At 38.9% G+C, this 24,506-nt stretch overlaps 1 protein-coding gene across 1 annotated transcript; it reads right to left on the bottom strand.

Moving 5' to 3' along the window:
- Positions 1-4,095: 4,095 nt before the first annotated feature.
- On the bottom strand, positions 4,096-17,424 carry LOC139743735 (uncharacterized). Its single transcript, XM_071654186.1, has 11 exons — positions 17,257-17,424; positions 15,068-15,174; positions 14,466-14,604; positions 13,377-13,537; positions 12,851-13,018; positions 11,281-11,411; positions 9,162-9,244; positions 8,134-8,255; positions 7,169-7,250; positions 5,415-5,525; positions 4,096-4,883 (listed from the first exon to the last, which is right to left on the bottom strand). Exons 1-11 carry the CDS (start codon positions 17,422-17,424, stop codon positions 4,329-4,331), a joined length of 1,827 nt encoding a protein of 608 aa, XP_071510287.1. The 3' UTR covers positions 4,096-4,328.
- Positions 17,425-24,506: the final 7,082 nt, after the last annotated feature.

Below are 24,506 nucleotides of genomic sequence, written 5' to 3'. Positions count from 1 at the left end.
GTATTACCTCGCATCACCATGAATTTCTGTCACCTGCATTACCTCATATTTTCCTACTACCCTAAACTGTTTCTCCTTAGCAATAAAATACAAAGTGATAAAGGGTAAGGCAAGGGAGCCTGCACAATGCGGTGAACCAGGAAGTTGCATATCAAATAGTCACAGATCAGGTCAGTATTATGAATAATTGAATTCAGAGTAAAATCTCTCAGTAGGATTTTGAGATTTCATTTCCTGCTCAGGTTCTACGGAAAATCGTCCCTTGCATTACTCCTAACCCATCACCCACTACCCAATGTGTTTTTACTGAGACAGAAAAAAGAATTGAGATATTGTAAGCATTAGGTAACATTATCTCACTTTACCTCACATTACCTTGCATATCCTCAAATCCTATCATTCAGTAAAAACATGCACATTGAGCTGAATATGGGAACTTCATAGCAAATAAGGCAGGTTTGATGACCCACATTCTGTGAAGCACAGTCCTCCCCTCCCATCCCCTCACGGTCTTACCCCTCCCCCCCCCCCCCCCCCCACAAACCACCAACTCTACCACCAATTTCCTACAAGAGCATTGGATCACATGTAGGAGAAGTGCATACACTTGGGTTCCATGCAGATTATGTGGTATTTCCTCCTTCCGATAGGGTCATGGTGAACTGCCACCGTTTCCGGTTTTCACAAAAGTGGCAACTTCCCAAGCTGTGTTGCCCAATACCACAATGGAAAAAAAAATAGCAACAAGAAAAAAAAAAAACCTGAAACAATGATTGGACCGTGCAGTGGCTGGTTAGCCACTTTTGGTCAAAGGAGTTGTGTCTTTTGAAATGAACAACAACAACATAAACTCTAAATCTAATGGGATTTCCCTCTGTCCAGTCTTTATAGCTTCCCCATCAAAAACAAAAACAAAACAAAACAAAACAATCCTAGAGAGAGAGATAGAGACAGAGAGCAATGCAATGAAAAGTGACAAAGTTTGATTGATGAAAATAATTTTGCAATCTGCACTGACGAACTGTCACACACACACACAAACACACACACACACACAAAATGCAGTACTTAACAGTTTACAAAATGAAACTTTTCAGGAATTGCCAAATTTACTGGTCTGACATGACTAGTTAAAAAACATTTATATATTAATAACAAGAAAATTGTTGGAGCCTGGCAAGGAAAAAGAACAGGACCTTCAAATTTTGGGTTTGGACCAGTAAATAATCTAAAAATATTAATGTGGGTACCGGTATTTACTAGTCTGACAGGTACAGATTGGATAAGGAGGGGGAAAAAAAATGGTATGTGTGCAGCCTGCCAAAGGTAACATTACCAATATGGTTTTAGATGCTGTAAACATAAAATAATGCCTCCGGCACCACTTCGTGGCGGAGGCATAAAGACTAGGACAATAATGTGTACTACTGTTACACCAAAACCCTGTTGAGGACGCCTTTAAAGGTCATATGCTTCAAATATTTGACTGTTGAAGTGAAAAGAAATACCAAGCATGGATACAAAAAGGGTCTAAATAACACAGTTCCACTGTGTTAAAGTGATAAATGGTGTTAACATGCTACAAATAGGAAAATATCACCACTGCTGTTACACCAAACACTGTTGAGGGCGCTTCTACAGGTCATATGCTCCATGTATTTGACCCTTGAAGTAAAAAGAAATGACAGGCATGGATTAAAAAGGGTCTAAAATATATTGTCCCATTGTACATGTAGGTCTTTAGCACAAGAACAGCATGCTATACAAGCACTGCACTATTAAACAAGGAAAAGTAGAAATTACGCGGTGCGTAAAATATGTCCCCGCCGGAAGTAGCATTTAGTAGCAAAATGTACAATATCGGTAAAAAATCAAGGTCAAAGGTCAAAGAAGTCAAAGGTCAAAATTCTGTGTAGAAGTTTTGAAGCCCTCACCTAGTGCCATCACAAAAAGCAAACGGAATCGAAATCGGGTTAGAAATGGCGAAGGAGTAGCATTTTGTAGCCAATGTACAATATACATGTAGGTCAAAAATCAAGGTCAAAGGTCAAAGAAGCCAAAGGTCAAAATTCTGTGTAGAAGTGTTAGCCCTCACCTAGTGCCATCACATAAAGAAAACGGAAATGAAATTGGGTTAGAAATGGCAAAGGAGTAGCATTTTGTAGCAAAATGTACAATGCAGGTCAAAAATCAAGGTCAAAGGTCAAAGAAGTCAAAGGTCAAAATTCTGTGTAGAAGTTTTGAAGCCCTCACCTAGTGCCATCACATAAAGCAAACGGAATCGAAATCGGGTTAGAAATGGCGAAGGAGTAGCATTTTGTAGCAAAATGTACAATATAGGTCAAAAATCAAGGTCAAAGGTCAAAGAAGTCAAAGGTCAAAATTCTGTGTAGAAGTTTTGAAGCCCTCACCTAGTGCCATCACATAAAGCAAACGGAATCGAAATCGGGTTAGAAATGGCGAAGGAGTAGCATTTTGTAGCCAATGTACAATATAGGTAAAAAATCAAGGTCAAAGAAGTCAAAGGTCAAAATTCTGTGTAGAAGTTTTGAAGCCCTCACCTAGTGCCATCACATAAAGCAAACGGAATTGAAATCGGGTTAGAAATGGCGAAGGAGTAGCATTTTGTAGCCAATGTACAATATAGGTAAAAAATCAAGGTCAAAGGTCAAAGAAGTCAAAGGTCAAAATTCTGTGTAGAAGTCTTGAAGCCCTCACCTAGTGCCATCACATAAAGCAAACGGAATCGAAATCGGGTTAGAAATGGCGAAGGAGTAACATTTTGAAGCAAAATGTACAATATAGGTCAAAGGTCAAGGTCAAAGGTCACAACTGAAATTCTGTGTAGAAGTTTCAAAGCTCCCATGTAGTGCTATCATATAAAGCAAACAGAATCAAAATTGGCTCATAAATGACAGAGAAGTAGCAAATTGAACATTTTGATCACACACGGACGCACAGACAGAGAGACGGACGGAGCCCGTTTCATAGTCCCCTGCTCGAACTCGTTCGGCGGGGACAAAAATGTGTACAAATATTCGTCAAAAAAAAATTGTCTTTGTTGAAATTTCCTTTAGTACTACTTAAATCTGAGACATGAGAACAACTCCCTATGTACATCAATAGGTATTGCATAGATTCACATAATCCAAGCTTGCCACAGGTAAATAATAGCTACATCATCACACATTCAACCTTTTTTTACTGTATAGTAGCATGCTTGGTATTGACCAGTCAACACAAGCAAAGCTTTAAGTACCTTTTACCATACTGGTATTGCTTCAGAGCATTAATTTCCCATAACTACAATCACCTTACATCATATTCAATTTGACTTCAATAAGACCAACAGACTAGGCAAAGTCTCATCTAAACGAACATATAGGCCCGAATTTACGAATAAACCATGGTTTATGCAAATTTTGTTTAACGTAAATACAATCTGCAGATTGTGTATGCTACCATTTGTTCAGTATAAAACGTGCATTGATGTGTGCATATCAAAGCTATGCCCATTTCATGCTTCTTTTAGACCATGGTCTAAACTTGTACCATGGTCTAGGTTTAAACCAGGTTAAAATCATCTTTGTGAATTTGGGCCATAGAGAGAAGATGATGGAAGTTTATAGCATGACATGTTTTCAAAGTACTGGTTTTGGTTACAGACGTGACACCATTGTCACCTTTAATACAACTCTCCCTTTAATAATGTGCATAAAATAATGATACAATTAATTCTCGGGACAATGATTTAGCAAATAGCCAACACTCATATCCTGGTCTGTTGGAGTATGAAAATCATAGATGTGATTGTTGCACTTTCTGTGAAAAAGTAAAAATCTAACATTTAACCCATTCTTTATGGGAACCTAGTGGCCTGCGCTTTAAGTCTATGGCCATTTCAGAATTCAGTATGGCACGGGTTAAGAATGCTTTCATTGTGAAACCAATCTTGATGATACTTTTATCATTTTCTGTGTCTGATTTCAATCATTTTAGTTTGAACATGGTGTGGACTTCTAAGTCAACTCCTCTTGATCTGCACACTATGCAAATGTTTGCAGAAGTGCATTACTCTCTTGCTTTGTCACTTTTTGAAAAGAGCAACAGGACAACACCATTAAAGTATTTTTCTTACGTCCTATCATTGAATCAATCACCAAACTTTGGACTGCCTTTAACACAATGTCTTACCTAAAACATGTAGTACCTCTTGAGAAGGATGAACAGTGAATTTTCTCTCCTCCGATGCGACAGGATGCTGTCCCCTTCTCTGTTCATGGCTTCACAACACTTTACACCATCACAGTCTGTCACATGCCCCGGTCTCACGTATCATCTCCATTTTCTCTGGCCCCTGCCTCCACCTTGCCAGGCCAATCCACTCTCCTCATGGTATCCCTCCGCTCCACCAGTTCCCCATTGATGCCTCCAATGTCCTCATTGTCCCCCTTGGCGAGGCCGACGCCCTCTGCTTCGTCCGCTGCTCTTTTCTCCATTCCTCCCTCTTCCTTCTCGGCTGCATCCGCATCACCATTTTCGATGAGATGCTCATCTATTAGATTCTGCGCCAGGGGGTCTGGGAGTGGCGGATTTGCCCCTACAACTGGCTCTTCCTTGCCCTGCGCCCCGTGAATCCCGACAACCGCCGCATCTCCGCCCCCCTCTGGGTCTCCAGCCTCTCTCTCCATCTCCTCCTTCTCCTGCTGTTCCTTCTGCTCCAGCTCCTCTTCCTGTTTCTCCAGCTCATCCATCTCCTGCTTGAGGCGCTCCTTCCGCTCGGCAATTTTCTTGAGGTCCGCCGCTTGCAGGTGGCCCTTCAGCTCCACTGATTTTTTGATGTGCTCTATTACAGTGAAGGGGTCCACATTCACGTTGGATGCCTATTGACAAGATATGAAAAAATGGAACATTACAGAAGTTTTTGTTATGACACAAACAATAGCTCCGATCTCATAACATTACTCCCTGACAGCTTCTAAAAACTCTACAGCTGGAAAGGTAAAATACAGTTTGAAGCCTGTACGATGAATTTAGGCATGTCCACCATCAGAGCATACCTATGCACACATAAACAGACAATTCATTGATGCAGCTGATCACAAATGACATCCACTGTACACAACATACTGCAATGTACTGTAACATCAGAAATTTTGACATGCATGAAACTTTAAGTGAGTTTCTCGATGAGCCAAGATTCACAGAAATAGAATGCACATGAAAGGTTTTGTCTACACAATGCATTAAATGCCAGTGGTAATTTGCAAAGCTTCCATGCCTCAAAAAAGGTCATCGGCTCCAACTTGCAAAAGTTTCCTGCCGCGAATGTTGCTGGTTCTACAGCATACGTACTATGAAGCAGAAAGAATATGCCCTTGCAGATAGCCCTGCCAACGCTTAACACAACTCACTGCAAACAGCTCCATACTGCTGATGTCACTTCTTGGACTTGTGAGAGGCCCTCTACTGATGATTCTAGCTATGGCAGGAATATCTTCAGCTCCAGGGGTGGTATATGGCTCCTGCAGTAATAACAGCAAATACAATACAATTATCTATTACTGTAAAAGTGGATTTTTCATAGTGTTGAAATTTTTGGCAATTTTACGCAACCAGAAACTAGGGCGAAAAATAAAAGCATGCGCATATTTTTGCTCGCCATATGTTCCAGTAGTCAATGTCTGGATTCCGCAGAATTAAAAACATGTGAAACTCATCCTACCTAGCTGAGAGCGAAAATATCCACTTTTACAGTATGTGGAAAGAGAAAGAGAAAATTGTCTGGTGCCTTATTAGGGCAATCATATATTTCAGGAAAAACAAAACAAAATAACACACCTTAAAGGTGTACGTATTAAGTGCAAAATTATTCTTTTATTTTCCAATTGTAAACATGCAAATATCATTAAAAACTTTGTTGAAGTAAGATCTACATTACTAAAAAAATTTTGATGTGAAAGTTTTGACATTCAATGACAGTATTTTGTATGAAAGACAGTGGGTGATGTCAAGTTTGGTGCTAGTGCTAATGCTAGTGCTAGCTCCAAAATAACAGCGTTATATAGAGCTCCAACACCGATGGTCAGATTAACGAAGCGATACCGATCAAAATTATGGATCACCAGCACTAGGCGTTGGAATCACAGCACCGCGAGCTCCATGGGAAATGTGCGACGGAAAAAGTGATGGCGCGTGATTACAGTCAAATGTTGAAAGATATAGCCAAAACTGCTTAGTTTAACCCGTTGAGGATGAGTCCCGAGTATACTAGGGCAGGTGTCTATGGGAAATGTATGTTGTGGCAAAATCAGTCCGTCCTCAACAGGTTAAGGCACATAGTGAGGAAGACGGATTAAAATGCCACAAATTTCATCCATTCCTCAAAATACAACTATCTCAATTTTGCTCCCAGGCTCAGATTTATATAGCCATGTCTGGAGTGTTTGTGTTCTTTACGTGGGAGACCACTGCATTAGCATAGACTTTGAACGTAAAACGTGCATCTATAATAATATGGAAGTGAATACGGGTCTCGCACGTCAACGCTAACACGAGCACCGAACTTGAAATGAAGAAAATGATAATCCCTAGGGGCTAGTGTTAGAGGGGAAAAAGCACGTAAATCGCTACCACAAACGGCGGAGCTCGGTTCAGCAGACAACATTCAACACCAAGCCCAGCACCAACTACCGGAAATACGTCATAATTTTGAGGTCAACTCCCAACACTGACGTGATTTCAAGTTCAGTTTTATCGCCGGTGCTCGTGCTGAGATAGCACTAGCACTAGCACTAGCACCAAACTTGAAATCACCCAGTGACACAAACAAAAATGATAAAGCAAAAGCACATCTAAAAAAAAACCAAAGTTCTAGATTATCAGTGCATATACAAACGTGTAGGACCAGCACTCTATATTTCAGGGGAATTAAGAATGGACAGACTGCTCATTTCAAGCACTGCCTATCAAATAAGAATAAATAAATAAATAAAGATAAATCATATTATGACTTTGAAAAAGGAAAAACAAATATTCATGATTGTAAAATAATACTAGTTGGCAGCTCTCCTGGTGTTGCATAACCTACTAACTAGGGGGGAAAAGCCATATACACAAAACAAACAAACAAACACAAGGTGGAATCTATGTCACTTGGTAAGCTCACCAATTTGGGAAGGAATACAGCCAGACTCCAGGCATACAGCTGCATATCATCAATGAATGCCCTTATGGTATAGAACAATAACCTGCCAAAAACAAAATATGAAAAAAGGGCTGTCAAAATTCCAATATCAAAATCAGGGAGATACCAACAAGCAAACTAGGAAATATTTGTTTATCACAAAAACTGCAGAAAGAATGTATTCCCATACCAGGGAGGCTTCCATATACTGTATACTCTATATACAGCAAAAATATAAACTCTGATCCCAACATGAGCGCGATATGCACTCCCACATTTCTCTGTTCACTGCTGTACTCCACAACTGAGAATTCAACTGCATCCTAAATTGTTTGGAAGTCCTGATTCACAAATATATTTGACTGGCTTATTATATGGCATATATACAGTAATCTTTTGACATAAGTTTATCCGAAGTTTTCATCCATCCTGCAGAATTTAGGGAGGCTTTGACAGCCCTATTAAAAGACTATCTAAAGGACAATCTTCACTGCATTGCCGAAACTTGTAAACTTTGTTTTCAAGTCACACACAGTCATTTATGGTTGTTAGTAAGTAAGTCTGATATGGAATAAAAAAGAAATCTCATACATTCACAATGTTTTTTAATACAATTTGTATGAAATAAAGATTTCCATTTCAGCTTTTTGTGATCTTAAATTGCCTCTGAATCACAGAAGAAATGGAAACACTTCACAAAAACAACATTGTTTGAAATGTTGACAGATTTTTGTGAAACACAGACTGTCAAAATACTAAAACTCTCCATAAGAATAGTTGATTTGTAATTAATCACTTGCAAGTATAGAAAAAAGGAACTGCATGTACAAGGGCAAGAAGAAGGAGAGGGGAAAATTTAATAGTCCTAGACAGACTTTTCGATAAAAAATGTTACTTGTTGTTGGACAAAAAAGTTGTGCGTTGAAACAGTTCTAGCGCATCCTTACCGTACAAAGTCTTGGTCACAGACTTTGCTAACAATCATGACCTCATGGTCCTTTTTGGGAGTCAGGTATGCAATGGCTGTAGCCCCACCAAGGCTGGTAGTAAGACCAAGGGCATTGTGGACCTAGTGGGAGTACAGTGCATCAGGGACAAGGTTAAAGATCGTGATCACACGTCCAAAAAAATTAAGAATTACAGTCAAGTTTAATACTAGGAAGTGGCTGTAAGGAATGTCATACAAAAACAAGAAGTACAGTGTGACTGTGTGGGAGGAACCAAAACAAGAAGCACTGGGTGAAAGGAACCATGCTGCTGTAACTGGTCAAATTGTGTGTGAAGTAAACTACAGTTGAAGAAGTATGCCTTCACTGCTAACTTTTAAGGCTGTTCTCTTAAAATTATACAATATTTTCTGTGAACACAGTTCCAAACAAAATTGGGCTGTCTACACAACGTTGCAGTGTTTCTGGATTAAAAACCAACCAAAAACCAACAAACCAAAAAAACAAACAAACAAACAAACAAACAATCAAAATAAAGTGAGGAGAAGTACACAGTGAAAGCAGTGATCAAATGATTCTTACTACATGCAAGCTTTGTATGACTGGTTACTGTCAACTACAGTGCACTCCCGTTATAACAAACACGGTTATAAAGAAATTCTGGGTACAAAGAAGTAAAAATTTGGGCCGCAATATCATTGTCTCTATGTATATCTATTGCTCATTTGTTCGGTTATAACAAAATTTTGATATAACGAAAGAAAACTGCCGGTCTCAAGAACTTCGTTATAGCCAGAGTCCATTGTAGTTGTCATTTTTCTTACTCTATTATAACTTCAGAAAATAAAGAAAAGACACAGATTTCTGAACTTCTTTTTTTTTTTAAAGTATCCAACCAGTCTGAGGTACAGCAAGTACAGTTTACATTACTTTGAATTAATGATGGTGATAACAGAGATGAGTTCATTTAAGGTATTCAAGTGTAAATTAAATCTAGTCAATATTTCTGACCAAGGACAGTGTACAACCTGAATGAGATCTGAGAAGTAATTCTGTCCTCCATTCTTGAGGCTGTAATCCACGGCAGACAATCTGATGTGCTCCATAAGACCTGAGAAGAACAGGAGAAGACAAAACATATTCTCACCAAGAAATAAGCCAAACTTTTGTTTTGTAATCTTTTGCTATTACCATTCATCTTGAATTCGATTTTACTTCATCCACTTCTTACTGAAATGCCTGCAAACTGATACTTAAAGGGATGTACAGGTTTGGTTGAGATGGAGTTTCAGGTTTCCAACTTTTTGTGAGATAATGAGAAACCTCTGCTGAACTATGAAAGAGCATACAATCCTAAAAGGAAAATTTCTGTCAAATAGACTGAATTGGCTGAGATATCCAAAAACAAAGAGGTTTTAAGACAAGGTGGAAGCCACTTTCTATTAGGACTATTTTATTTCACTTTGTTCTTGTATATCTCAGCCATTTCAAAATCAAACTTGAATAAATCTTGAATTCCTCAAAGTATTGTATGCTCGGTTATTTCATGGGAGGTTTCCAATCATCTCGCAAAAAAAAGTTCCAAAATCTGAGTTCCATCTCAACTGAAACTATACCATCCCTCTGAGCGAATATCTCATCAGCCTGGAGACTTGGTGGTGACTCAAGTCTTGCTGGTTGCGGAGATGTCTACGCAACATCTCCTCGAGGCAAACCAATGTATGGGGAGTTGTGGAGAATGGAACATGTTCATTTTTACCTCCGCCAAGGGAGGAGGTTATGTTTTCGTTACCGTTGGTTTGTTTGTTCGTTCGTTCGTTCGTTTGTCTGTGCGCAAAATAACTCAAAAAGTAGATAACGGATTAGGATGAAACTTGCAGGAAAGGTTGAGAATGGCACAAGTAACAAACGATTAACTTTTGGTAGTGATCCGAGAATTTTTGGGAAATTTATGATGGATTTGTGATATTTTGGCAGTTAGGGTCAATGAACTTGGGAGTTCAGGCTGCGCATATTTGAGGTTTGCATGCACGCACTAAAGTGCGTTTCTGCTAGGGTGAGGTGCGCTGTGCAGCTGAGGGTTTATGACGTAACAAAGGCTTCTATATTGGGAAATGGAGAGACTTTCAGCACACTATCATAAACACTTTCAGCATGCTCAAATATAGTATAAGTACGTATGGGTGGAAATCACTGATATCTCTATGGAAGAACAAGATCAGCGATGGAAATGAGCTGCATGCTTGGTGGAGGTCTGCGCTCTCAGAGTGCTTCTCTAGTTTTTATAGTCACAACTTTTTCCAGTCTCCAGTCTCCAGCTGGTCTCAAAGACATCTCTGCAACATTGCCAAGACCTATGGAGACCTATTGGCAATGATGTGAAGACACCGTGGTGATGTCTCCTTCAGTGAGATAGGTCCTTTAACCTGTTGAAGATGAATCCCGAGTATACTCGGGCAGTTGTCTATGGGAAATGTGTGTGGTAGCAAAATCAAACCATCCTCAGTGGTTAATTTTGAAGTATATTCTGTATTCAAGTCTATGAAAGCTTCTTTCAAGTGATCTCATTTTATAGTTATTTTGCAATAAAGATTTAACTGTTTTAATGACTTTTGTTCCAAGTCTTGTCCCTTTGCAGACTTCATAACTGCTGCTGAAAAAAATTGAAAGGGACAAGGAACTGCTGCAAACTAGGTTTGATGTATTTAGGGATGATGCCTACTTGAACAAAAGTGCTCTCTTTCTTTGAAGCATCTGCTTAAAACACCCACAATATATAGAGGGCTTAACTTCTCCACATCACAGACCATGAGATTCTGGCTTCTTCTCATTCTATAACACCTCCCTGACAAAACTCCCACCTGAGGAACCAGCAGACGCTTCAATGTGGTTTTGTCAGATGTCTGTGGCCTTTATACCCACGTTTTGCATAAATGATAACAAATGCATACACACCTGTATACCTGAACATGCAAAAGTGCAAAGACAATCAAGTATACCCTCTGACGAAAAAAGAAAACCGTGAAAACATTCAAGACACAGGATTTACAGTATACAAAAATTTGACAGAGCCAATCCAAATCACATTTTCTTAGTGATGTCCCAGCTACACGTGGAACAGCAAGAGAGTTAGTTTGGTGGACTTACCATAGTGGCGGACAGGGCTCATGCTGGCCTGAGCATGGGGGTGGATCTGGCTGGCGCTGGCCTTGGGTAGGTTGTCCCACATCAGGTGAGGATACCGGTATTGTTTGTCTGTCGTATGCACCTTCATAAACCTGCAACCATAAAAGAAAATCTATCAGTGTTTATCAATATCAACATATATTTATATACAAATATATCATTTTTACATACATACATGTATAACATATATGATACACCACACCATTTGTAGTAATACCCAGGGGTACCGTCACAATATAATCGAAGGTGCAGTGTGGTGAAACGCCATCTTGTGTTCGTAAAATATACAGTCACAGCACACTGCCACCGTTGCAGCCAAATTTTAGCAGTTGGCAATAATGATCCCAATCCTGCAATGCCAATCCAACTCTCTTATGACTTTTTTTTTGAAATCATAATTACTTTTATAACAATAATATTTTTGATAAATACATTGTATATATATATTTTTAACACCTTACTACAATATTGAACAGTAATTAAAAAATGAGGTAATATCAATTCAAAAACTTGTCAGATGATTACTGTAAAAGTGGTTTCTTTCACGTACAGAAATTTTCTCGGATTCCATTGGTGCGGACTTTTTCGCGTGTGTTTAAATTTGCGGTCGGTAATGACAGCGTTGTACAAGCCACGAGTTCAAAACATTTTCGCGTGATGTTAAATTAGCGGTTCGACCTCAAAGCGCGAAAAGTGTGAAAATAAAACCACCGCGAAAGAAACCACTTTGAGACAGTACTCATTTTACATCTTCCGTGGATTGGTAATCATAATGCATAGTGTGGTGCAGCTGTCTGTCGGTGACACTGAGATCACTGGTGTATGTATGTATGGTGTGTGTGATAAGGACTGATGTCATGATGCTATTGCACTGTCGAGATCATTGTTGCAACAAAATTTCTTCCATAAAGCACTAAAAATTACTGTCATCCATTTTTTTGGTAATCCTGGGTGCAGTTCTAAAAAAAAAATGAAGTAATAAATAATACAACGAAATGGCAGATTTCTACTGCATCTTATATATTATATAATGTGATATATTTATATATATTGCACTCATGTTTGTCTTCTAATTACACTGTGAAGCATAAAAAACTCTTCAGACATTTTTACATGACAGACAAAAATCATTATTTCACTACTGTACCAATCCACAGGGGTTTGGTTTGCTGGTAATTTGTAATGGCACAATTAAGTGGTTGCAACCATTTTTTTTTTTTTTTTTTTTTTTTTTGGGGGGGGTTCAATATGAATTTTAACCTCAGACGAATGAATCACTAAGAATAGTTGATATAAAAGAGAAACATGACACTTTGTCATTAAACATGGAGGCACATGCTGGCATTCTAACCATGAATACAAGCATGAGTTTAGAATTGAACAATCATCGGTAATATTTATTTTAATAAAAACAAGAGAAGAACATCACAGATGTCACACACTGAAATCAAACTTACTATACACAAGGTGTGACCCTTAAGAAGTGGCACTATCTATGTCTGTCGAAAGCGATTACACACATTTTACTCACCATGCCATGGTGACATCAAACATGTCGGTGAACTGCTCCTCGGTGAATCTGAGAGGATGGTGAGTCTTGAGGATGATGAGGGCATGGAAGGCGTCGTACTTGAAGGTGTTGGCGGCAGTCACCGCATGCTTCGATTCTATCCTCCCAAAGGTATCCTCTGAAGTTTTACTGACAGTGAAAGCATGATGGAATCTCTCATTAGGAGCTGGAGTACTTGTCCTTTCAATATTTTGTCATTAGCAAAATGATTTATTTTTTTCAACATGCATGTATACATGCATTATAATTATAGTTTTGTTATTAAATATTTCTTCATTTTGGCCACGGAGGAAGCACTTTACAACCTTAAGGCTACACCCCCACCCTCACCCCCCCCCCCCATACACACACACACACACACAAAATCAACAACAAAGTAGTGTCTACAACTGTTAATCCGAGCAAGTCTGGGATTTCAGAGCAAGGTAAAAAGGGTAGAAGGGATTGGAAAGGGAAGGTGAGAAGCACATACACCTTAAATGCTCACAATTTATAGTCACACAGGTCACAGTTCTGAGACTGCCCCACCAAGCTCTCCACGTACTCATCCTGCTCCTCAGCAGTGCCGCTCACTCCCGGTCTCTTGGACCTCAGGGGGTTGAAGATGGCACTCTCATGGGTGTACCGATTGAAGATGGACGTAATAAACTGGGCAGACAAAGCATATGAGCAATTCAACATTAGCAATTTTTTTTTTTTTTTTTTTTTTTGGGGGGGGGGGGAGGTGGAAGGGGAAGGAGTCGCAATTCAGCTGTGCCACTACTGCCACTGGGGGCAGCATTAAACAATTTTGCTGTAACAGCAACTGCTACACCTCAGCCTGGTGTTAAAGGGTGTGCCACTCTCTGCCATTCAAACGAGAACTTTGAGAGCAGGCATATCATGAATACCATTAACAAACCTACAAATAACGACCAATGAGATGAGCATGGAGATTTTGTCGGTTGGACAATATTTAATCTTAAAAGTATAGAATTGTTTACTGTTTCAAAGCTGTCAACTTACATTATGGGCACAATTAGTGTGTTAGTATTGCTGGATGCAGAAGGTGCCACAATGCAAGAAATTACCAAATTTTACTTTTGGAGCATCAGCTGATAAAAGAACAAACCAAAACCGGATGATGATTTCCATGTACAGTCTCCTGTCTTAACGCCTGTTCACTAGTAGTGCCAATTCAACATCTAGATCAGGTAATTTTTGTGTTGTCCCTAAATGGCTTGTTATGGTCATGTGATTTTGACATTGCTGTCATGACAAATGGATACCTGGCAAAGCATGTTACTGGCATTCAAACGGACACCACTTTTATGTAATATGCCTGGCATAGCAAAAAAACAATAACAACAACAAAACCCTCTGTTCTGTTATTCTATTGGTGAGTACCGTTAGCATAATTTTGTTTAACTTCAAAATTTTCACCATTGCTTTTTTAAAATTTCTTTATTCATTGGTATTTTTTTTAAACTATCCTATTAACAGAATGGTCATGGGAACAGGCTGTAATATATCTGTACAAATTAAACCATTCCTCACAGGTAACAAGCAAAGGTTCTAGCTGACTTTGACGTCTTACCTGCAACTTAGTTTCCTTAAACAGCTCTTCGTCATTGCCAAGCCACTTCAGCACTTTGGTCTGGAATGTTTCAGGAATAACAAGCTGGCCTGATCTCCGACTGACACTGTAGATATCCTGGAACTTGTGGTACACCGTTCTGATGAGGGATTCCATAATTTAGGGTGTAATATCAATCAATTGCAAAAGACATTATAACGAGAAAAAAAATAAAGTAAAGGCCATAGAACAAAGAAATGCTGGTGAATTGCTTTACATTGTTACGTTGGGTTTTTTTTTTTTTCATTCCATGATGCAAACACATACATATTTGCCCTAACCAGTGGTGGCACTCAGAACGATATGAAAGGAGACACCTGGCATTTATATCATATATTTTCCACAGCATTTTGTATTGCTCTGGATACCAAAGAGTGTGGCAAATATCACTGCATGAACTGAAGAATTAGAGCATAAATCTCTGATGTTTGACTATGAACCTTTGGAAATGATTGAACAGTTATATCTTGAAATAAAGCATGCACTATCAAACAAATAGAAAAAGAAAGAAAAACAAAAAAGTTGTTGCATGCTCCTTATAAAAATCTTGATTGAGGACATACATGCAGTCTGGATGCTGGGCAACCTTCCATCGCAATCTGTAGTCTTCTAGACTTGCAATACCAAGCTTTTCCTCACTGGAACCAGCGCACTCCTTCTGGTACCATTCCTGGAGGAAGACAGCCATGAATTCATCATTTAGTGATCATAAATTCTGTAGTCTTAGTGGTCAAATCAATAAAATCCTGTACTTCCTGTGTTCTAAGTCACAAAATACATAAGACCATCATAACTGAATATTACCCATATTTTGTTTTCATATTTTGCACTGCTCTTGACATTTGCGCACATTTGCTATATCCATCCCTGAATATTTTCCACATTGCATAATGATTCAATCACAGCTGTGCATGTACACAAAAGATTACACTGCAGAATTTATCCAGATCTAGATCTGCACATGAAAAGATTGAATTGTTACCCCTGCGTGTTCTCACAATACAGATTTGAAAATATCTATGGTCTTGTGGGTGCCATATTCCATTCCACTTCCGGCCTTGTAGGTAAAATAATGGCACCAGACCATAGTACATGTATAAAAAGATGTCCATACATGTATTTTGTGAACAAGCAGGTGGCATAATCACGTTTAAAGGTGCATGGTCCTGGTGTTTCAGTTAAATGCGTACCCAGGCGCACGGCGCAAGTTTCCTATAGAGACCTACGCTATCGACTCCTCTTTAGCGCTTACGCTATGGCCCACTTCCCCGAGTCTGAAGAAGTCCGATTCACTGTAGCCAGTGGTCCGATCATAGTTCTGCTCTTGATTTGGCTGAGGGGGATGACAGCTTTAGCAAACTTCTTTTGTGATGTCATAATAAGAAGCACATATGCACGCACCCTGGCATTACTACAGACTGCGCGATGCGCAGAGAAGACAACGAAGGCAACGTTACTTAGCAACACCTACGGTACGCACTTTACTCTTGATTACAGCTCAACTTCGGTAATCTTCGTATCAATGCTAACGGTGATCGGCAGTATCATCAACAGCACCCTCTACACTACCGGGACTATGCACCTTTAACACCAAGAAACAATGATATTACCCCTACATAGATATTTCTCCTATAATGGATGCGTAACACAGGGTCTAACACGTTTATAGACCTCGAGTCTATGACTAGGTCTAGGCCTTATATGTCACACAAGCTGGCAAAGAAACCATCAAGATGACTGGCGGGGGAGGGAACATACCGAATGTTCCACCCGAAGGGTTTGAAATGCTATTGAGGGAGGTTATAATAGCATTTCAAACCCTGAGGGTGGAACGTTTGGTACATGTTCCCGACAACAAAAGTCATCATCTGTTATGGGTTGGTCAAATACGTCAATGTTTAACCACCAGATCGCAGAGATTCAGTGTACTTATGCGTAGCTAGCGTAGCCCGACCAGACGCCGTTAATACGCAGTGCGCTACACAGCGACTGGGCTGTAGTTACAGTGTACAATCTTTGCAACCACCAGCATGAATGCAGAGCGCTCGATCGCTCGCTCGCGCAGAGCCAAATAATTCACTTACGTGCGCGCGTGGGTGGCCGGACCTAGGCCTTCTGTCATTTGTTACGTGAAAATGTTCTCCCATGGGAGAACATTACCAAGAATGTTCGCCCATGGGCGAACGTAACGAATGTACCTCCATCACGTGACTCTGTTTAGCCAATCACTAACCAGTATTTGACTAACCCATTTTAATACACTAGAATGATTCATCATGCTATATTCTTGTAGCCCCTACCCTAGGCAAAGTCTTTTTGACATGATTTCACTCACCTATAATTCTACATTTGTTTATTGTTTATTGTTTTTATATTTGTCTGACATATAGAACAAGACAGTCAAGGCCTAAATACAGTTAGTGTGATGAGATTAAGACATTGACAGTCATTGTCACATTTAACGTTTTAGTCTATTTGATAACTGAAACTCTATTGTGTAGAGTCAAGAAAGGGAAGAAGACAATGCTAAACTTCAAACTTCAAAACAAAAAACATGGAAAAAGATGATAACATACAAAATCAGACCCTAGCTCCCGTATCACTGCACTGACTATTAAATTAAATGATGTAATTTACCGTTGCCTTGATTGAACGTAATAAGCGTAAACATCAGTCCCGTACAAAGAAAGTTGTGTAATGTTATCGTCCTCGCCTGATAAACAACGCATTTTGAGGTTAGAATTCTACTTACCACATCATGAGGAACCTGGTTAGAGAATCTTAGTATCGATGAGGCTGGCCGAGGTTTAATGTCGTATGAAAATGTTAAGATCAACAATCGAAACCATCCATATAAGGCAGCAGAGAGCAGTGTCAACCCTACCAGACAGAGTCGTTTATTCATACGAGAACCAGCCATGACGTTGTAATGGTCAGTCATCACAATACACACACACACACAAGAGTCTAGCCACTAGTCGCACGTAACAGAGGAGCTGCCGTCGCGTCGGGGTCGTCGCCCGCTGGCCAGCGCCTGGGACTTCCAGCCTGGGAGTTAACCGACCGTGACCGTGAACGCGGCTGGCCAGCTAGATCTACTACCGGTACCGGTATAGTATTACATGTAGTATATACATGTATATTTTTTTACTACCAGGTAGCTCTTTTTGGCTCATCGGTTTGAAGCTCTCGGGATAATGTCGGTACATTGGTAGTAGGCCTACACAGGGACTACTAGCGACTGGTGTACCGGTATACAGTACTACGAATCTTGTACTAGTTTTCTGATTTTAAAGGGATATAAGTTTTGGTTGAGACGGGGCTTTAGGATTCAATCTTGTGTGTGTGTGTGTGTGTGTGTGTGTGTGTGTGTGGGTGTGGGTGTGTGTGTGTGTGTGTGTGTGCGTGTAGTGTTTTTTTTTTTTTTTTTTTGAGGGGGGGGGGGGTTTAAAGTTTAAAGTTATGAGTAGTTGACGGTTGGGTATGGTGGAAAGGTGGGAATGAGGGTGGTTTATGTTGTTGTTGTTGTCATCGTTCTTTTGATATAATAGAAATTTCATTTCCTGTTTTTTTAGTGTTTGGCTAAATTGCTCACAAATGCATATATATATTCTGCTTGTTTGTTTTGTAGTTAAAAAGGAATGATCGGATAATTCATTCTATTTCCTCTCTTCTGTTTGATATCTGCCTTAAAATGAATTGAATGATTATTCTTGTTTTATGGATTATGGATTATGTCTCATAACTGTAGGAATATCTACATGATTTATGACAGATGTTATGTAGAATGTGTGTATTTTTTTTTGAATTGTTATATTCTCAAAGGAAATGGAATTAATAAAAAGATCACTGAAAACAAAAAAAAAGTGTGTGTGTGTGTGTGAGAGAGATCGAGAGAGAGAGAGAGAGAGATAAGGAGAACTATATGTGAAAAAGCAAACAATTCTAAAAGGAATTCAAAGTTGTTTTTTATGAACATTAGTTTCGAAATGGCTGGAAATATTAAAATCGAAGCAATCCTATAACAGGTGTAATAATTGGGATGGGTTTTTTCTTAGTTTTTGGATATCTCAGATATTTCAAAACCAATTTTCATTGAACATAAATTTCAGTAAGAATCACAAAAATGGTTTCTAATCATCTCACGAAGTTAAAAGCTGAGTCGCGATCTAAACCGATTACCTAGGCCTATATCATTCCTTTAAGTTCCTCTCTTGTTTCACATCCTTTTTTTTTTTAAATTGCACTAATTTTCAATCAGAAAGAATGTTTCAACTACAGCTATAAAAAGTAGACAGATAAGAATCCCGCCAGGAACCACTTCCACTACACCAGCACTTGTTAGTGACTTCATTCTGATTTCAACATTTGAATGGGTCATTTTTTTTTTCTCACTTAAAAATCTTCTCTTTCTCTAAAATAAATGCATCACTCGTAAATTACCTGCATACATGCACACACACCTGCATATATTGTGTATGATTTACCTACAAGTACAATTGTATGATGATGCCCAGTTAAAAGTCAAATTAAGGGTTGTAGCCTGAGGAGTTCCATGTGATATACATGTATTCAGAGGGTGGACAATTTATGCAATCTGGATTAAAGTTGTTATGCTTCTGTTCCCAGTGATCATTGAGATTAGACTTGCAAGTATTTGTGTGCACATATATGCAGTATACATATTATCAGTGAGGATGCAAGATACCTTCCACCTCCCTGGCAATATATTCATATACACTGTGTCGGGTAGTTTTCCATTCTGGAGGATACAGTTCGACCTCGATTATCCGGCCTCCTTTTATCCGGAAATCTCTATTATTCGGACGCGTTCAGGCAGTGAAGGACTTTTTTTTTTTCATCCAAAAATTGAGAAAAAACAGTGATTTTAAACTCAATCAAAATTTCTACAAAACTCACATGATTTACCTACAATATTCCCGACAGAACAAACATAAATTCACACCACATTATCATCGTAAAAGTAAGCAGTCATCACCACCGTTGCGGGGTACGCTACCTGCCTAGCTGCCAGTGCACTGGGACGGCAGCTTGGACGACAGCTATATACGTTAACATTGTGTCTCCCATATCCGGCCAATTCGCTTATCCGGATGAGCGCCGGTCCCGATATGGCCGGATAATCGAGGTCAAACTGTATACAATATCTCTACTCGTGAAAAATCTGAACCCATAGTCCTCCATCCCAATAGTGTCTCCTGATATTGTGTAAAGTTAGAAGTGGCAGAAAAAAAAAATCTCGACTGAAAATGAATGTGACTGTAGAATATATGCTTCCAAAAGAGGTAGCATCTTTAGGTTACTAGATCTATCATAGTCATTCATTTTTGGCCCATACCTGGTGCAGTTTAGAAAACAACACAATACAATGTACATGTACTATCTTTTGGAATGGGTTTTTGATAGCATGGTGGCATTTGCTCAAAGATATCTCGAAAAACTATGGTAGAGGGTATATTTTTCAAACTTCTGTATGCCAAAGTATGTTTGCTCTGTTTTTTTTTCAATGTCCATCAATTTTATCATCATAATACAGCTAAAGTTGGCCAAGTTATGATTTTGAGTCACAGAAATGTGTCTTTATGAAAGCTGTAACTAATCAGGAGGTTGCATTTCACTTGCCTTTCGGAAATTACTCACGCTTTTCTCCACGAAAACGAAATTGTTATGAAATAGATTAAAGACCAATTCAAATTCTAAAAATCAACGCAGTAGACCATCTGTAAATACATTGTATGTTGTTAATGGGACACAGTATGGCTAGTACTAGTATATGACTGATGTAATGTTTACTTGTATTGGAATGTATTCTCTACAGCTGTATGATTTTCTTTTAATGAGTCATGTTGAAAGATGCTTCCAGCATATGAATTACAGTATACGCTAAATGTTTCATAAGGCTCTTATTTTTGCGAATCGGGTGTAATTGCAAATTTGAAAACACACAAAAATATGAACTCTGATCCCGACATGACGGTGACATGCACACATACATTTCTCTGTTCAGTACTGTGCTCCACAATTGCAAATTTAACCACTTGAAGTCCTGATTCAAGAAAAATTTGACTCACTGAATATATGCCGAATACAGCATTAAAATCTTGTTTCTACTTCTACATGGATAGACGCATGACAAAGATGACACACACAGTTTTTCAGATGTTTCTCCATTTTTTTAATACTTTTTTTTTCGCATCAGACAGCCTTTCAAACACGTAACAAGCACAAAAATTCTTTTCACTCCCTACACGATGTCTCGCCTTCAGATTCTCATAAATAATATAAAAATAAAACTACCTCATGAGCTCATAAAGGAAGAGAAGGAAGCTTTCAGAACAGAAACGGAAAATAAAACAACAAAAAACACAAACTAAAGAAGAGAACTAGAGAAGCGTTCATTGTCAACAGCATCAAATGGCTCCGTACAGAGATGGCAAGTGATTCTCCATACTGGATGTACTTTGGACACTAAGTTTACCATAAACATTTAGAGGTGCTGTAATACATGAGGCATGAAGACACAGACAAAAGCCAACCTTCCCTCATGCCCCACCCCCATCAAAAAAAAAAAAACAACAAGCATACATTTTCATTATTCCCAAATGCACTGTGATTTTTTTTTTAATTCCTGCAGTTCTACCCGTACCATTTCTGATGGTTTTACTGCCTCTAACCCTACATGCATATTGTGCAAGTTATGGAAGAGCATCTGTACCACTTCTCTTACTGCTTTTATTGGAAATCCCTCTCCTTATAACTATCAAGATATGGCACATGCACCATATGATGAGGATGAGCTCAACGTTAGCTTGTCCCCTTTGTTATGAGTCAATTCCCTTGTTGGCGCAAATTTCCTGAAGAAACCAGACGTATATTTTGTTTAAACATCAAGGGTCTTAATTAAAATAACAAGGATAGAAAATCACTCTCATGCAGTCATGCATCATGTGTAACAAGAAGATGTTATAAACTTATCAAGTGTTACTCCATATGAATGCCGTTTCCCTGAAGGAAATCGTGAAGAGTCAATGCACAAACAACTATTGAATAAATAAAAGATGGCATCCAAACAATCATGTCACATCTCCTTTAAATCTACTCTTACACCGAATACGGCTGCAAGTGAGAATGGCTTCGCTTTCACATGATATTCCAAATTTCTGTAATATTTTCAAGTTCCAACTTTTAAGTAGTCAGGGGGGCAAAAGCAAGACACAGCACTAACTTCCTTATACCAATAAGGCAAACCATTTGCTGTGTCTGGCATTTTGGAGTTCTGTTAGTGACGGAATAACGCATGTATACAAATTAAATTTTTGCCATGTAACATGTTACAGTAGGAAATTGTAACAACAATCACATCAGTGACACTGTCAGGATGTAATTACACAATATATTGTAACTGCTCCAGATGATCGAATTATTAATTTCCTTCCTCGCTCCCTAAAACACATTTTTTGCTCACTGAAACTTCATCCCATTCTAATCGAGACATGCCCTGTTTTCAAATTGCTATTTCCATTGTAAAAATTGTACACACTGAGCCCTTCAGATTGACAAAAGAAGTTGTTCACTGAAAGTGTCTAGAAATGTTTCATGCTATAATCCAGCAATTTATGTAAGTCTGAAAACACATTGGCACAAATTCACGAAGGTGGTATAAATGAAAGCATGGTTTAAACTATGGACAAAAACCATGGAGCCCCAAGTGTCGCATGGAATATTTCGATACAAAATCAGTCATTTCGTCGATGGAATTATTATTTTGTGACGAAATGACAACATTTTGTAACTAAATGAACATTTCGTCCACAAAATAATTTTGTTAACGAAATAAGTCATTTTGTTGACGAAATGACCAATTTTGTAACGAAATATTCCGTGCGACACTTGGTGCTCCATGGTTTTTGTCCATGGTTTCATTTGAACCACCTTCGTGAATTCGGGCCATTTAAATCATGCTTCCTTCAAGCATGTTTCTTTGTTATGTTCTATCATAATTCCTGGGTGGTTTGCAATCTGCTGCACTGGTGTGACCTCTAAAATGCATGAAGGGGATGGAGCCTCTTTAGACTGCATTTCTGCTGGCAAACCATGCACTTACTAGACAAGTGTGTAACAGTGTTTGCATGCAGTCTTGCATGCATGTGAGCTTGAAGCTGCATAACAAACACAGGTCTCATGGAGTTTATGGCATGACTGTAGTACAAGAAGTCATTTGCAGTTTGTGATCAGTGGAGAGACTGATTGGTAGTCTGAACATTCCATAACTCTAAAAATGATTGACATGCACATCGTAATCACGATTACAATCAATGAACAGCTGTAAATCAACAGGATAGGGACAGGCATACAAGAGTCTTCAAGACATCTGTTTCTGTGGTGTTTTTTTACAAGTTTGCACTTGATATTATTGTCTGGTGTACAGATAACTATTACATATTACGTTAAATAAGTCTTGGTGACAAGAAGAATGATTTTTAATCAATATACATGTACATGTACTGTAAAAGTGCACATTTTTCGCGGTGTTGAAATTATCACGCATTTCACGCAACCAGAAATGAGCGTGAAAATAAAAACTCAGCCCACGCAAATATTTCTGCTGCCCATATGTTCCAGTAGTTGATGTCTTTAATTCTGTGGAATTAAAAACATGCAAAACTCTTCTTGCCCAGCCGAGCGCAAAAAAATAAGTTGAGCTAAAATATCCACTTTTACAGTATATTGTATCATTAACACCTTCTCTTCAGTAGAGAGCGTGACAGATTACTTTGGTTGCCACAGATGTCGCACAACCTGAAATACCCCTTTCCCCTCCTGAGCCACCCATGAGGAGAGCTTATTCAAGCCAAATAACATACTTATGAAGGCATTTAAAAACAACTGTTTACGTGTCAAACTATTTCTTCACACTGATAATACTTTACTGTTTAATACATCTGGAGAATCTAACACAAGAATCTTTGGTTAGAAGTGCCCAAGGACACTCAAATGCCTTTCTTGAGATGTGTAATCCCACCTATTTTTTCTCCTATCTACAGCACGTCTGTTAGCTACGTCAAAAACGGTAACTTGCCGCTACTAATGGAACAATACTATCATCCTAGATGGAAGATGTGATTTCATGGTGGAAGGCAGCATACCACTCATCATTGTAGGGAAGTTCAAATCACACAAATCAACAACAATAAACCCAACTATTTTTGTTTAATGAATCATATCACTTTGGAACACCTGCAACCTTATACAGCATATGTGCCGCAAGCAAACACCTGTATACAGCTGTAAGTAGCTCCCCCACCCTGAACTGTGTTGCATGTCGTACGACCTTTCACTTGAAAGTGCATTTGAATAACAAGGAACATCACAAGTATAGCAGCTAATGCCCTTAAATCATTCCATTACATTTCACTTTGCCAGCAAGAAGGATGAGCAGATTTACTGTTATTGGCAAACTGTTGTGTTCCAGCACAAGCAATGGGCTGATTATGACAAAAAACAAACAAACAAAAGGAAAAAGAAGGGGGAGGGGGTGAAGGACACCTGAACACATAGAAAAATGCAGAGAATGAGGGCATTGCATACAAGGTGAAATACATTCCTGGAAGTGAAAGTTATCATTGGGTAATCTCTACAGAAAAAAAAAAACAAAAAAAAAAAACAGCTGGTTGGAGAAAATCTATAGACCTATTGGCCCGAATTCACGAAGGTGGTACAATTGAAACCATGGTCTAAATCATGGACAATTCGTATGGAGCGCCAAGTGTCGTATGTTACGAAGTCAGTCATTTCGTCAATGAAATGAACATTTCATCAACGAAATGACTGATATCATAACGAAATAGGCCATGCGACACTTGGCGCTCCATATAAATTGTCCATGGTTCAAACCATGGTTTCAATTGTACCACCTTTGTGAATTCGGGCCATTAACAGTAAAATCTAGAGAGCATGTGCCAACTCTTACTATATTTCAAA

The sequence above is a fragment of the Diadema antillarum genome, unplaced genomic scaffold, assembly GCF_040938485.1.
Source record: "Diadema antillarum isolate AM-2024a unplaced genomic scaffold, OU_Dant_1.0 seq00001104_RagTag, whole genome shotgun sequence".
Lineage (NCBI taxonomy): Eukaryota > Metazoa > Echinodermata > Echinoidea > Diadematoida > Diadematidae > Diadema > Diadema antillarum.
Note: the sequence above shows the minus strand (reverse complement) of the source record. Positions and strands in the feature narration are given on the sequence as shown.